At 34.5% G+C, this 15,005-nt stretch overlaps 1 protein-coding gene across 1 annotated transcript; it reads right to left on the bottom strand.

The window, feature by feature from the left end:
- Positions 1–863: 863 nt before the first annotated feature.
- On the bottom strand, positions 864–1,511 carry LOC149374721 (uncharacterized). The gene has a single exon (XM_089592274.1). The coding sequence runs from the start codon at positions 1,509–1,511 to the stop codon at positions 864–866; it is 648 nt and encodes a 215-aa protein (XP_089448400.1).
- Positions 1,512–15,005: the final 13,494 nt, after the last annotated feature.

Here is a 15,005-nt window from a genome sequence, read left to right as displayed (position 1 = left end):
TCTAGTTTCTGTCATGCATCTGAGCTGCTCTTCTCTATTTATTTGGAGGGATGGAGCAAAATAATTAGCAGATGTTTCTCAGCGCGAGCCCAAACCCAGCCACACCCAACAAAGGCGCAAGGAGCGCAACCACCGCAGAGCCCGAGGGGCAAAGACCTAGGCTACCGAGGTACAGCCACTCATCGGTAGGACGGTGATACAGCGAAGCCGTTCTCAGGAGCCTGCCTGCATTTAAGCGCCCACGCAAGCTCCCATACAGCACACCGACCGCACCCCAGATGCCCGGCCAGGAGACAAAAAAAAAAAAAAAAAAAAAAAGGCAGCGGAAGCGAAGTACCCAAAAGCATGAGCCGCCAGGCCACAGACGCTCATCGGTAGGAAGGTGATAAAGCGAAGCGGTTTAAGGAAGTCTGAACGCGCTTAAGTACCCACGCAGGCCACCATTCCGTACACCAACCGCCCCATGGCCACGCCCCAGTGGCCCCGCCACCACCCCCCCTGAACCCCATGGGCACCGCAGCAAAAAAACACAACCCCACGCCCCCCCGATGGCACTGGATCCACACTCGCACCACCTCCGCTCAACCGTCCAGAAAATCATCCTTCTTTTTAGCCCAGAGAACTGTATGTATGTATTAGGCTACTGCAGTCCACCTTTCTTCGTTGAGTAGGATTGAAGGTTCCGATCCTTTCTTGCAGCACGTTTCGTTCACCTTGCCACTTAATGCAGTCAAAGAACGAATGTTCTGCGTCATCTTTGTCGTAGCCGCAGTACTAGCAAGCAGCCGTCTGTATTTTCCGCATTTTGTTAAGGTACGAGCGGAAATACCCGTGATTTGAGAGGAATTGGATAAGGTAGTAATCTACTTCCTCGTGTTTTTGCTCAGTCTATTCCTTGACATTTTTTTTTGGCATGCCGTCCATCTACTTCTAGTTTCCTCTTGCCATCTATATTGCCAGCATACCCAGGTAATTTCCCGGGCGTTTTTCTTGGCCTCCATTCGCCCTAGATCCTGCTCCGTAAGGTGCTTTAATCGTCTTTTCCTCGCAAGGAGGTTGATAGGGATTACACCCGCTATCACCATTATCGCAGACTCTGAGACTGTGCGATAGGCGTAGGCTATCCTCAAGGCTCCTATTCTTTGAACTTGGCCGATTTTTAGTCTCTTTTTTTCGATGTTTATCTCATGTCCCCGTATCTCAGCCCCGTACAAAATAATAGACTGGGTCGTAGACATAAGGAGCCTGCGTTTTGCAGGCTTTGGACCTTGAACGTTCAGCATGATTCGGCTTAATGTCACTACTCTTGCCACTGCCTTGTCTGCTGCTTGCCTAAGGTGGTTCCAAAACGTGAGCTTTCTATCCAGCGTCACCCCTAGGTATTTTACGACATCCATCGTCATTACTTCCTTTTCTTGTACCTTGAGGGGGATGATGGTATCTATCTCTTTTCTCGTCAAAAGTACCATCTCCGTCTGCCCTACTGCAACTTCGAGTTCGTGGTTGTCCATTCATGGAGCCACTCTCCGCATAACCTGGTTAAGTCGTATCTAGACAAGTTCCATCGTGCATCTGATGATCACTACAGCAGCATCGTCAGCGTATCCCACCAAGAACGTCACCTCTAGCATTTTCTGGCGGAGTAGTCCGTCGTATGACACGTTCCACAGATCAGGTCCAAGTATGGATCCCTGCAATGCCCCTGCAAATATTTTCTTCTTTGTTTCGCCTTCTGGTGTCGTATAGGTCAAGAAGCGGTCCTCGAGATCATCTCTCGGTACTCTCAAGAGATAGTCTAGTGTTCTAAATGTGTATTTCAGAGCGTAAAGCATGTCCTTTCATCTTGCTGAATTAAAAGCGTTTTTTACATCCAAGATCACCAGAAGAACAAGAGGTCTCGCTCCATGGCATATGTCTCGAGTGTTCTGAACTGCTTTTACTACTTCTTCTACTGCTTCTATGGTAGATCTTCCTTTTCTGAACTCGTACTGCCTATCGGATAAATCTCTCACGTTTTGTATGGCCTGTAGGAGACGCGCCTTAAGCAGCTTTTTGTATAATTTTCCAGGCGTGTCCAGCATGCATAACGGCCTGAAAGATGACGGAGAGTTAGGCTCCCCCCTGCCTTTATCGATTAGTACCAGCCGTGTGTTTTTCCAGGAGGTTGAGAACAACTCCTTCCGCGAACATGCATCGTTTAGGTTCATCATCACCATCATCATCCTTATTATCATTATTATCAGCATTATACTAATCGCTATCATCATCATCATTATCCTTATTATTATAATCTTTATGATAATCATCAATATTATCATCATCATTATCACCATCAACATTATTATTAGCGTACTCGGAATTATGCTTGTCATTAACGTAATCATTATTATCAGCATTATCATTATCATCATTTAAATTATTATCATTATTAGCATTAGTATTGTTATTAACATCATTATAATCTTCATTATTATCATGATTTGTCGTCGTTTTCATCATTGTCAACATTGAAATTATTAGTAAAATCATTATTATCATCATTATCACTGCCAGTTTCATCACCATAATTATTATCAACATCATTCATATCATCATCATTTCCAGCATAATCATTATCTTTAGTATCGTCAAGTATCGTAATCATCATTATCATCTCCATTATCATTATCATTATCATTATTAACACTATTATAAATATTACTATCATTAATATTATCATCATGTACATCAGCATAATCAACATTATTTTTGCGTCAAAATTAGCGAATCTGATCTCTGCCTTACGTTTCTTCAATTTTATAGGTTATCTTCATAGCTCTGACTAAGTGCAGAACGTAGGCAATAAAATGGCAACAGCTTTCTGCTATTTTTATAACAGATATGCTGTAGAAGCATTTACTAATAAGACGGAGTTAGAAAAACTCTCCGATTTCTTGTATCGCAAATCCGAGTTCGCAGTAGCTGGAGGTATTTTCAATACCGATGTCGTTACGAATAATCAACAACCAACTTAAAAAAAAAAATGCTTCCAGCGAAACAGCAACGTGTATTTGTATCAAATCGTGCCAAATTGTGCCTATTGTAGTAAACCTCATCACGTGTTACTGCATAACTTAAGTCGTGGAAAGAGCGGATGTAAAAATAATTCGCAAGCTGTTACGCGAAGCGAATCTAGTCTGATCCAAAATAAGTCACCTAAACAGGCTGCAACTGCTAGTACCTACTGACTAGATGATATGTACGCGTTACTCAAAATATTACCCGTTCAAGTATTTGGCCCTAAAAGTTCAATAAAAACTCATGCATTTTGGAATGATGGCTCGAGCGTCACGTTAATTGATACAGATTTTGCAAAAAAATTAGGTTTACTTGGACGACGCAGAGACGTCAATATTGTTGGAATACATGGTTCGGGTAAAGTAAATAACGCGAAAGGAGAAAAAGTGACTTTCAAATTGAGCGCTGACGAGGTTAAACACCGAATTGATAATGCAATTGAAGGGACAGATTTTGAGTTTTCAACTCAGACTTTATCTCGTAAATTAATAATTGGTCGAAATAACTATAAACTTTTACGTTACATAGAATGTAGAGAGCTAGACAGTTTAAGCGCATCTGTATCATTAACTGTGTACGATCCGTTAGGTCTCATTTGTTCCTTTACTTTCAAATCTTGAATAATCATGCAGAATGTATGGAGAAATAAAGATGGATGGAATGAAGCATTGAGAGAAAAAGAATACATGGAGTGGATGCAATGGATACAAAATCTGCCGGAGTTAAACGTGTTGAGAATTCTCCGATGTCTTACGCCCAAAGCTTCGGCATTTTAATAAAGGGTGGCGCCAGTAAAACCACTATCGATTCCTCATCTGGAGTTGCAAGCCGGATTGTTAGGTGCTTGTCCGATTAATACAGTAGCTAAAGAGCTAAAACTGATTGTGAAAAGCAATTTTTGTGCTCAGATGCTGAAACCCTCTTACGTTAGTTACGAACTAAACTACGAACAAGGCAAATGTTTGTAGCTCACAGACTGGGAGAAATTAATGAGTTGACAGCCGATGCAATATGGGGATGGATTTCAATAAAAATGAATCTGGCAGATTTTGCTACTAGGGGGAAATGCTCCGATAAAATGGAACAATCTTTGTGGTTTAACAGGTCAGATTTTTTGAGAGAAGAGCCACAGAAATGGCCTAAACTAATACCACTTTCAGAATAACAAAAGGTTAATATTGACAATTTGGAAGCCCGGACAAATTCCACGAATTTTTTGAAACTAGAAAGCCATCTTTTTTAGTGCAAACTCTGCGTTGAAAAAGTTTATTGATTCACGCGCAGCGCGCAGTCACTTATTGTAATCAATGGCTTAAAACGCCTTTGACTTCAGATGAGCTCTCAGATCTAACCATTGCTGAGTATTTCGTAATTAAAATGATTCAATATCAAAATTCTGAAAATGAAATTGTTGCGCTCCCAGTCGAGAATACAATCGCAAAATTCAGTAAATTAATGAGTGTCACTCCATTTTTTAATAAAAAAGGCATAATGCGTGCGAGAGAATGAGTGACAAAAATACAAAACGCAATCATTGAAAATACACCTATTGTTTTAGATAGTTGCCACGTATATGATAGACTTTTGATTCTAGAATTTCATCTAAAATTCAAACAAGCAAGCCATGAGAGTATTTTAAAGGAAATGCGTTAGAGATATTTTATTGTAGGACTTCGAAGCGCTTTAAGATCTCTTATTAGTAAGTGCATCGTATGTGAAATGTGGCGTGCAAAGCCAATTGCTCCGTTGATGGCTCCTTTGCTAGACGGTAGGTTAGCTTACTGACAACGACCCTTGAGTCATTGCGGTGTAGACTACTTCGGTCCAATGTATGTGAAGGTTAAACGAAGTCGCGAGAAACTATGGTGGGTGTTTTTCACGTGCTTTTCGACGCGTGGTGTACATCTAGAACTCGCGTCGAGTTTAAATACTAGCTCTGCGATCATAACAGTACAACGATTATCTCCTCGTTGAAGAGCACCTATGGTTCTAAACACAGACAACGGATCAAATTTTCGAGGTGCATGTTCAGAACTAGCAGAAAAAATTGATAAACTCGATAATAAGAGACAAAATGCATACGCGCTTAAGAACGGCATGCTCTTCAGTTCTTCTGGCGAGATAAAATTAGGGATGTGTGATAAAGTACAACTTTGTTCAAAACAACAGTGGTGTTTGGTGCAAAGGTTGGTAGATAACTTTTGAGAAAGGTGGCTCCAAGAATATGTGCCTTCTTTGTTACTAAGAAAAAAATTGATCGTGGAAACAAATCCTTTACAACTTAAGGAAATACTTATAATAATGGATTTACAGGCTCCATGTAACTGTTGGTGGGAGAGTAGGATAACAGAAATGTATTCAGCAAAAGACGGGGTTATTTAAACTGTAAAAGTAGAAACGCAAAATGGAGATTTTGTTCGTTCCGTTCACAAGCTTATAAAACTGTTCAGCGATGTTTGAGTTGTTCTTTTTTCTTTTTCTTGTTCTATAGACTCTTGTGCAAATCAATAATTTACAAAGATAAGGACTTACAAAATCAGTTTGTACCAATAAAAGGTTTTATTTTGACGTGAATGATTACATGCTGCTTGTTTTAGGTGTAAAAATTCAATTAATATTTTAGCTAAGATGAGCCAGAACATAATTTGCTCATAGATAAAGTAGGTTGGAAAATTTTTTTTTCATTAGTAGTTTTTTAAATAAAAAATGTATATGCATATGTTTCTCATTTTTCTTTAGTAAATAAAAGTTATATCTCGTATTTATCACAGTTTCAGGTAGTTATTACAGCATACTGTAAAGGACAATTCATATTTTAGCGCTGTTTACGTTCATCTAAGCTAAACGAGGTAGAAAGGCTGGAGAGACCGGTTTTTCATATTGCGTGTGAGTGTAAAAGATAGAGAGAGAAAGAGAGAGAGAGAGAGAGAGAGAGAGAGAGAGAAAGAGAACGGAGCAGCAAGTGTCTTGATATGCGTATTAGCTCGAGACATTCTTGACTATTAGAGCAGAAGAGACTAGATATTTGCACCGTCAACATATGTTTTTCTTGCCTATTGAGCACATGCAATGTCACCAGAAGACAGCCACACTACTGCTTTGTTAGCTTTTGTCCTCTTACACCTGCGACCGAATGATTTAACAGTGAGAAATTGGGCTCAGAGTTATTGGCAGCAGACCATCTGCTTGACATGATTTACATTGAAAAGTAAACATGAGGCTATGAAAAGCCAGGTAAATGCATCGCGTGCGTGAAAAGCGTATGAGCTGTGTAAACTCTCTCTGTGCCTGGTACAATTATTGTGTGCCATCGGCTCCAAGAGAAAAGCCTTCTCTGCCAGTACGTGCCTTCTCGTTAGTGCGATCGAGTAAAATACAAACACACACACATACGTGCTTTTGTACCATTGTAGTTGATGTAGATTCAGCTCTTGTGACTTAAAATTTTTGTGTTCTGATTTGCGTAAGTCTTTCCCTGCATGAAGCTTTTCCAGCTACTTTGTATTTACAAGCTTTATACAGAGATCGTGTAATACAGAGACCCCAAGCATTGGCTTTATCCTACCACCTACACGGGCTCGCAATAACTCAGGTAGCCTGCGCATCAGTGTTTCCACGCTAACATTCTGAGTTACCCCAGAGCTGAGATGATCCCCCAAAAATCAGACGTGAGCAAGGAAAAGTAGACTCACTGTCTCCTCTGTGACGTGAGTGTATCTTTGTGGGTATCCAGGAAGCATAGTCCTGGTTAAGAGTACTCCTAGCATTAATTTTAATAGTACTAATTATTATAAGTGTTGTTAGAACACTAGAACAGTAGTCCATTAGGTAATCGAAATCCAAATAGGATTATAATAGACAATTCTTAAAAGCCTTAAGTTATAATCTATTGCTGGGAAGTTGGTTTGTGGAGTGTGCAGAGAGTAGCACCCTAGTAATCTATATATGTATATATATATATATATATATATATATATATATATATATACACTAGTGGGGCTTACACCCCCCTGCGCGCACTGCGCGCCAACCCCCCAACTTCTGAATATCTTATAAGAAATACATTTTTACAATTTATGGCTATTTATTCTTATTTATTCTTAACTTTTTCATTTACACAGTAAAGTAATTGTTGGAAAATGAAATATGTTGGAATACGATAAATTTGAAGTCACCACGTCAAATTTTTAGTGGGAATTTGTGATTCCTGATACATCAAGTAATCTTGAAACATTTAAGTTATTATCTGAAATAAAAAAACTCGTAAATTTTTAATAAAATCCAATATTCTATTCATGTTAATTAATGATATTAAACATACATTAAAATAGGAAAATCAAACGAATTAAATGAAAGAATAGTAGATAAAATTAGTAGTTATGTAGATGCTAGATATGTAAGTCCAATGGAAGCAGCTTGGAGACTTCAAGAATATCTAATTTGTGGTAGAAGTCATACAGTTGTAAATCTAGCTGTTCATCTTGAAAATAAACAAAAACTCATATTTGAAGAAAGTAATATCAAAAATGTAATAAAAAATTATCAAACACCCCTTACAGCTTAGTTGAAATAAAATAAAGTAGACGATTTTGCAAAATCACTCAAATATGTTAACATTCCAGAACATTACATTTTCTACAATAAACTTAAAATTTGGAAAAAAAGGAAAGTTACACTAAAAAAAATTGCTATAGGTAGATTAAACATAATATCTCCAAAAGATCATGAAGGCTTTTTTTTAAAACTTATTTTAAATAAATTACATGGGGCTACATCGTTTGAAAACGTTAAAAAACATAATGGAATAACATACAAAACTTTCAGGGATACTGCAATTGCAATGGGTTTAATAGAACATGATTCTGAAATCGACAATAGTTTTAAAGAAGCCATTACAATTATGTTTCCATACCAGTTAAGACAATTTTTGGCTTGGTTTTTGATTTCAGAAAACATTATTATTAGTACTTATATAAGACACTCATTTATTACTTTATTTCTAGAGGTAAAAATATTTTGTCAATGGCTTGGACAGAAATTGCATCTGTATTACTACCAAAAGATATGACCAGTCATAGAACTTTTCGTTTACCTCTAGACTTAGATAATTTTGAAAGTGTATTTTTAGAATTTGAAACTGAAAAAAAAAATTAAGGGAAGTTGATTTAATAATATAGGACGAGGCTTCTGTGATTTCGAAAAAAGCTCTAGAAATCGTTGATAGAACGTTAAGAGACTTGTGTAATACAAAACTTTGCTTTCGTGATAAATTAATAGTAATAGGAGGAGATTTTCGACAAATCCTTTCAGTTATACAAAACGGTAATAGAACTATAATAATAGAAGAAATTATTAAGTTATCATTTTTTTGGAACTTCATCAAAATTTTAAGATTACAAAATAATGTCCGTTCTAGTAATAACGAATTTTCAAAATTATTGTTAAGAATTGGAGAAGGGGACATAGAAACATTTAACATTCCTAAATCCTGGATAACAGATGATGTCTGTACCAAAATATTTGGTAATTACAGCAACTGTTTTGACAATAACGTGATACTAACTTCACTTAATAAATGTACTTTTTTTTTAAACAATAAGATTTTAAGTAAATCACATGGGCAAACTAGAACTTATTACAGCATCGATACTGCAACATATAAAAGTGTTGATATACCAGATGATAATATTTATATAAATTTTCCCGTAGAAATCTTAAACAACATTCGTGAAGGCTTGCCACCTCATGAACTTAAATTAAAAATAGGTACAATAGTAATGTTCATTCGAAATTTGAGTATATCAGACGGATTATATAACGGTACACGATTGCGAATTACTAAATTACTGAATTATAACGTAGAAGGCGAAATAGTAACGGGAGAAAAAATTGGTAATAAAGTTTTCGTTCCAAGAACTACATTAAATACTGAAAATACTTTATCATTACCTTTTATTTTATATAGAAAACAATTCCAATTAGTTGTAGCATTTGCTATGACTATAAATAAGTCTCAAGGTCAAAGTTTTGATAATGTGGGATTATACTTAAAAAAACCTTTATTTTCTTATGGTCAATTATACGTGGCTTTATCAAGATGCAAAAGTAAAAATGGAATTTTTGTTCAAGTCGATAGAGAAAACAGTTTAGAGATTGAAAATATAGTTTGGAAAAAAAGTTTTGAATATAATAATGTATCTAATATTTATGACATGATTTAATTATTTTTTTTTTTGTATAGGTAAAATTTATTAATTAATAATACATATCATAAATGTTTATCGTGTTCATCTATTGTACAAATTTTATCATTAATTTAAAACAAAATAGAAATGGACGTAAGTCTTCGTGGTTTTATCAGGCTTCATAAGATGACTCATGAAGTGATGCGAAACTTTCATTGTTTATATTAATGATAGTCTAAATTTAACTTAAGTTTATGTACGTAAAAAGAAGAATTGTGTAATAAAGGACTGTATAAGTGATGATGATATAATAATCGTGTGCACCAATATATGTGTATATATGATTTGGTTTCAAAATATTGTTAACTCTATATAAATTGGTTTTTAAACGTACTTAGTTGTATAAATAATGATGTTTTGCGCAAAAACCTCCTATGAATCAATTTATGACTTTACATTTCTTCTTGAGAATAAAATAAATCTCGGCAATAAGACAGTTTTGTCCAAAGATAGGTAAAGATGGTATGATCACGGTCAGGTTCCAAAAAAGTGGTGTGGGGAGGCGGTAGGGGCCATGACAAAATTCGTGGGGGTCAGTGGGAGGGCCACAGGGGGTAGGTGGGGGAATGTGGGATGTTTTGAGAGAAATTACTATACAATATTTCCATGTGATTTGGTAGGAATGTGGTAATAGACTTTAACACATTGACAGGACTGGCAAAATGCAACGTTACAGAATGCTAACAAAAAAAGTCAGCCCACCGAAAACTTTATGCTTACAAAAAAACCAAGGGATCCAGTAAATCGAAATACAATTAGTTGTATTTTGATTTAGCTGATTATAGTATTGTGCAGTAATCTGTAACTATTTGATTAAATATTCAAACATCCATTGTTATTATTCCATCAAGCCATACGTGGTTGAGCCCCCTGGCTTGAATAAAGACTTATACCATACTTCTATACTATTCATATAATATTTTGTGGGGGGGCAGTGGAGGTCCATGAAAAATTGTGCGGGGGGTCGGTGGGGGGGCTGTAGGGGGTTGGTGGGGGGCTGTGGGGGGTTTTGAGAAAAACTACGATATGTCAAAATAAGCAAGAAAATAACAGATTTTTACCTTATTTTGTGGGGGGTTGGTGGGGGGTGGTTGGGCGTTTGTGTGGAATGCCCCACTGAGTTAACTATATAATATAGGAAGATATATATACATATATATATATGTCAGAAATAATAAGAAATTCGCCAATAAGTGAATATGAAAAGCATAATACATGTAAAGGAGTACATTACAATATACTCATGACATAAATACCAATTGGTTTTTTTTAGAAAGTCTATTGTACTGCATCTTACTCTCTTGAAAAAAAATAAAAATATAACTGAATTGGCTTTGAAATTATTAGAAAAGTTTCATGCTTTTATTCAGTTCTAAGAGCTTTTAGTAACTATTATTAAAATACAGCTATTTTTGTACGTTCTTCGTTGAATAACTCTTGAATCTATCTTTCTGGCTTACTTTAAGGATTTTCTTTCTCTCTTAACAGCTAAAAAAATATTTTTTTGTGTAGTGTACACAGTTACCGATTTTTTTAGGACTGATAAAAGTCAATAATATTCATCGGAATAAGCACTTTTTGAAAGTACAATAGTGAAGAATATAGCAAGATCGTTAACTTCACGAGGACAATTTCAAAAAGTTATGATCACATTAAGCGAGGAACTTAAAGATTAATATTTAGACGAAGAGGGTAATGTATGTTACAAAGAATTTTATTTAAGTGAGTGTACGGAGTTCCGTGTTTCTAATACCCTTCCAAATCAAAATATTGAAATTGCTTCGCATGTAAACATGACTAAACGAGCAAAAGACATGGTTTTAGAAAATTTTAACGGACGAAATCAGAACGCTCGTAAGTTTATGGAATCATTTGAAAGCCAGTGTAATCGTTTAGAAATTGATCAAGAAAAATTCTCTGAATTGCTAAAATTTTTTTTATGTGATTTTGTGGTAGATTGGTTTCAAAGTTTTTTAAAAATTAACAAGATAAATAAGCCATGGGAATTTTCAAAATATTTTTTATTTTAGACACATTTGACACAATTGGTTGGTTAGAGGTTAAATATGCGTATAATTTCTGTTATATAAATGGTCATTTTTTAGAATAAGTGCAAAAAAAAAGAAATCTGCTTTTAGATATAGATTTAAAGATTTTAGAAAATACACAAATAAATTTAATTGTTTTGGGATTACCAGGAAAAGTTTAAACTCAATTGAAAAGAAAAGATATAATTAATATTGATAATCTTATGTCAAATGTAAAACAAATAGAAAATTTTTTTGAATCAGAAATAAAATAAAAGCAAAAACAAAACAAGAAGAAGAAATAGAAAAAAAGCATGCTCTTTTTGTGCTATAATAAATTATACTACAATATTAAAATTAAAAAAAAAAAGAAAATAAGTGGAGTAAGCAAATTAAACACGTTTGCCGGTACAACAAATACTTCAGGCGCAATAGAATTAAAAACAAATTTTTTAAAATAACGAAGACAATATTTTTTTATATTATAAAAAGTAATTCTTTTCATGACGATATTCTGTTAGGTTTAGATGCAATAAAAAATTTATAATTGTGTCAAGATGAAAATTTAAAGATTCATCAAAAAGAAAAAATTAACAGAATGTTGTTTTAAAAACGGAATGTGAACTTCAAAAGGTAAATGTAAATAATGAAAATTCAATTGATAAATAATTAGAAACATACAAAAATCTATTTACAGATGATAAATTTAATGTAGGTTATGTAGAGGGCTATGAAGCAACTATTAAGCTTACTGAAAACAGATATATTGCGCATAAACCGTACAAATGTTCCATAGCGGATAATGACGAGATCAATTCTCAGATAGATTCTTTACTAGAAGCAGATTTAATCGAACGTTCAACCAGTCCCTTTGCATCTCCGGTAACTTTGGTTTTTAAAGAAGAAGAAGGGAGAAAATCAAGGTTGTGCGTAGATTATAGTGCATTGAATAAAATAGTTATACCAGAAAGTCACCCTTTCCCAATTATTGATGATATAGTACTTTGGGTCCGTAATTGCAAGTATTTCACAAAATAAACTTTTTATCATTAGAAAAATTATTAAATGATCAAAAAAATTTAGATATTAGAAAAGATAGTAAAATAATAAGAAAAAAAAACATTTGTTATAAGATCTTAAACAATAAAGAGAAAATATGAATATCGGAAAATTTAGGCATTGAACTGATTAAATCTATACACAAAGAAAACCATATAAGAGTAAAACAATGAAATTTGACGTTGACTTAAAAATCCTATTTTAAAAATATGCATAAGCATATAAAATACATATGTCGAACGTGTGACACTTGTATGAGAAATAAGTCAAGATTTGGAAACTTTATTCAACCCGTTTCACAATTAGGTCTGGCAACAAATCCTTTTCAAATTGTATCATTAGATACAATAGGTGGATTTAGTGGAAACAATTTGCCAAAGAAATACTTACATCTGGTAGTAGATCATTTTACTAAATTTGCTTTTATTCTAACATCGAAAACACAAACAGGAAAGGACTTTTTTAATTTACTAAAAAAAGGACAAAAGAAAGGAAAAATTGAATTATTACTGACAGATCAATATGCTGGAATAAACTCAAAATAATTTAAAAATTTTCTAAATGAAAAAAAAATAACCAAGATGTTTACAGCAGTAGATTGTCCATTTTCAAATGGACAAAATAAACGTACTAATCAGACATTAGTAAATGCAATTAGGTGCAAGATTTACGAAAATAAAAATAAGCCATGGTCTGTTATAGCTGAACAGTGTGTCAAAAATTATAAAAATACAATACATACCACAAACAAAATTTACACCTAATAACATTTTAAATGGGATTGATAAATCAGTTTTTCCAACTGAATTAAATGAAAATAACTTAGAAAATTTAAAGGATAATAGGAAAATAGCAATTATAAACGCAAAAAAAATATATAATATGAACAAAGTTTATTATAACAATAACCTTCACGAACTGAAATACGAAGATCTTGTTTATATTCAAAACGGAAACCACTTTAATGGGAAAAAAATTGATCCAATTAGAATAGGTCCATTTCAAATTAAGAAAAAGATTTCTGATTTAATCTATATCACAGACTCACGTTCTAAAACAAAAAAAACAAATATGCATCATGCAAGCAAATTGATTCCTTACGTTTCTTAAGGTTCCTTGCAGTAACACTCGTTAATCCCTCCAGGTAGGAGTGGGGGGGATGTAAGTGTGAGACTATACTCAAACTTAATAACGACGGTTAGATGTTGTGTCAAATAACAAATAGCGGCTGGAGACGAGCAGTGGTTGAAGAAGGCAGTTGTCTCTGCGCGAGATGATAGCAAGCACGCTGATATGCAGTAAACGTACTCACAACTTTAGCTGATTATTAAAATTAGTTGTAGCATAACGAATGAAGTGTGTAAATTAATTATTGTTACTAAAAGCGTACTTGTACTTGATCCAGGTTAGTTTAGTTTTTTGTATCCACGCATTACTCCATAATTATCTGTAATACCTTGTACATAGTGTAATATAATTACATATAATTACAGTTATTACTAGCATAAACTTACAGTACTTATTTGTGTATTCCGATACCCAAAGTCCTCAGACAAAAACCTTTGTCTTATATATATATGCATAGCTCCCCCCCCCCAGTTCCCACGAATAAGGTAGTCTTTCTTTCATTTAGTTGCATTTTTCGAGTATTCATACTTTTTTGCTAGCTCCCCCCACTCTCCTCCACCTCCCCACTTCTTTCCTCTAGCTACCCCCCGTACTCCCCCCCAGATTCCTTATATATAATGTGAATAAATTTGTAAAGCCTTACATATTAACTGTTACAAATGGTCTAATTTCCACGTATAATTTTATTTGACCATAACAAAAAATTTTTTTACAATTAACTTACTTACGACGTTTATTTTAATAATATTCTATAAAATGTCTCTTTAGGTGCTCTGCTCTTACATAACCTTTCCCACAATTTTGACAAATGTTTTTTTAACGTTGTTTTTATGACTTTTCGAATGTCTCTGTAAGTGATTATTTCTTTTGAAACATCTTCCACATTCAATACACTGTGTTTAAATTAGTATGACTTGGACAGAGGCGCGCGATACATGCAGCTCAGTGGGTACTACAAGTCAGAAGGGCCTGGAGGGGGCTCACATAGGCGCACAATACCGCATCTGTAAATCTCATAATGTTGAGAACGTTTGAGATCCAGTTTGGTGTGTGTGTGTTAGGTAAAGTTTTTATTTATGGTCATTCTGATAGACTCAAGATGGCGGCAGCAATATGGTGGCCAGGACGTGAGGAAAAGTGCATGATTTCCATTATTTTTTTTAATATTTAGGTTTTGTTTGTCACAAACTATTTAAAATAATGATATAACTTGCAATAACCATACGTAAAATAACGTTAGATGTATTTTATTATTTTAAATCCCAAATGGCGATCCATAAAATATGGCGGATTATAAAATTTATAACCCCCCCCCCCATATAAGTATCAAATCAAAGGGAATTCTCAGTATAGCACTACGAATACGGTTACCTCAGTCTTAATAAAAAATTGCAGAAAACTTAAAATGGTGAATTAGTCACTTCTTTACAACCGTTATGTTGTGGTCATAAAGCAGAAGAGTGAACTTTGTAAAGAAGAAATAAATGCG

The sequence above is a fragment of the Copidosoma floridanum genome, unplaced genomic scaffold, assembly GCF_036245765.1.
Source record: "Copidosoma floridanum isolate Cflo_tuat_1 unplaced genomic scaffold, Cflo_Japanese_pri ptg000015l, whole genome shotgun sequence".
Taxonomy (NCBI): domain Eukaryota; kingdom Metazoa; phylum Arthropoda; class Insecta; order Hymenoptera; family Encyrtidae; genus Copidosoma; species Copidosoma floridanum.
This window is presented reverse-complemented; position numbering and strand designations above follow the sequence as displayed.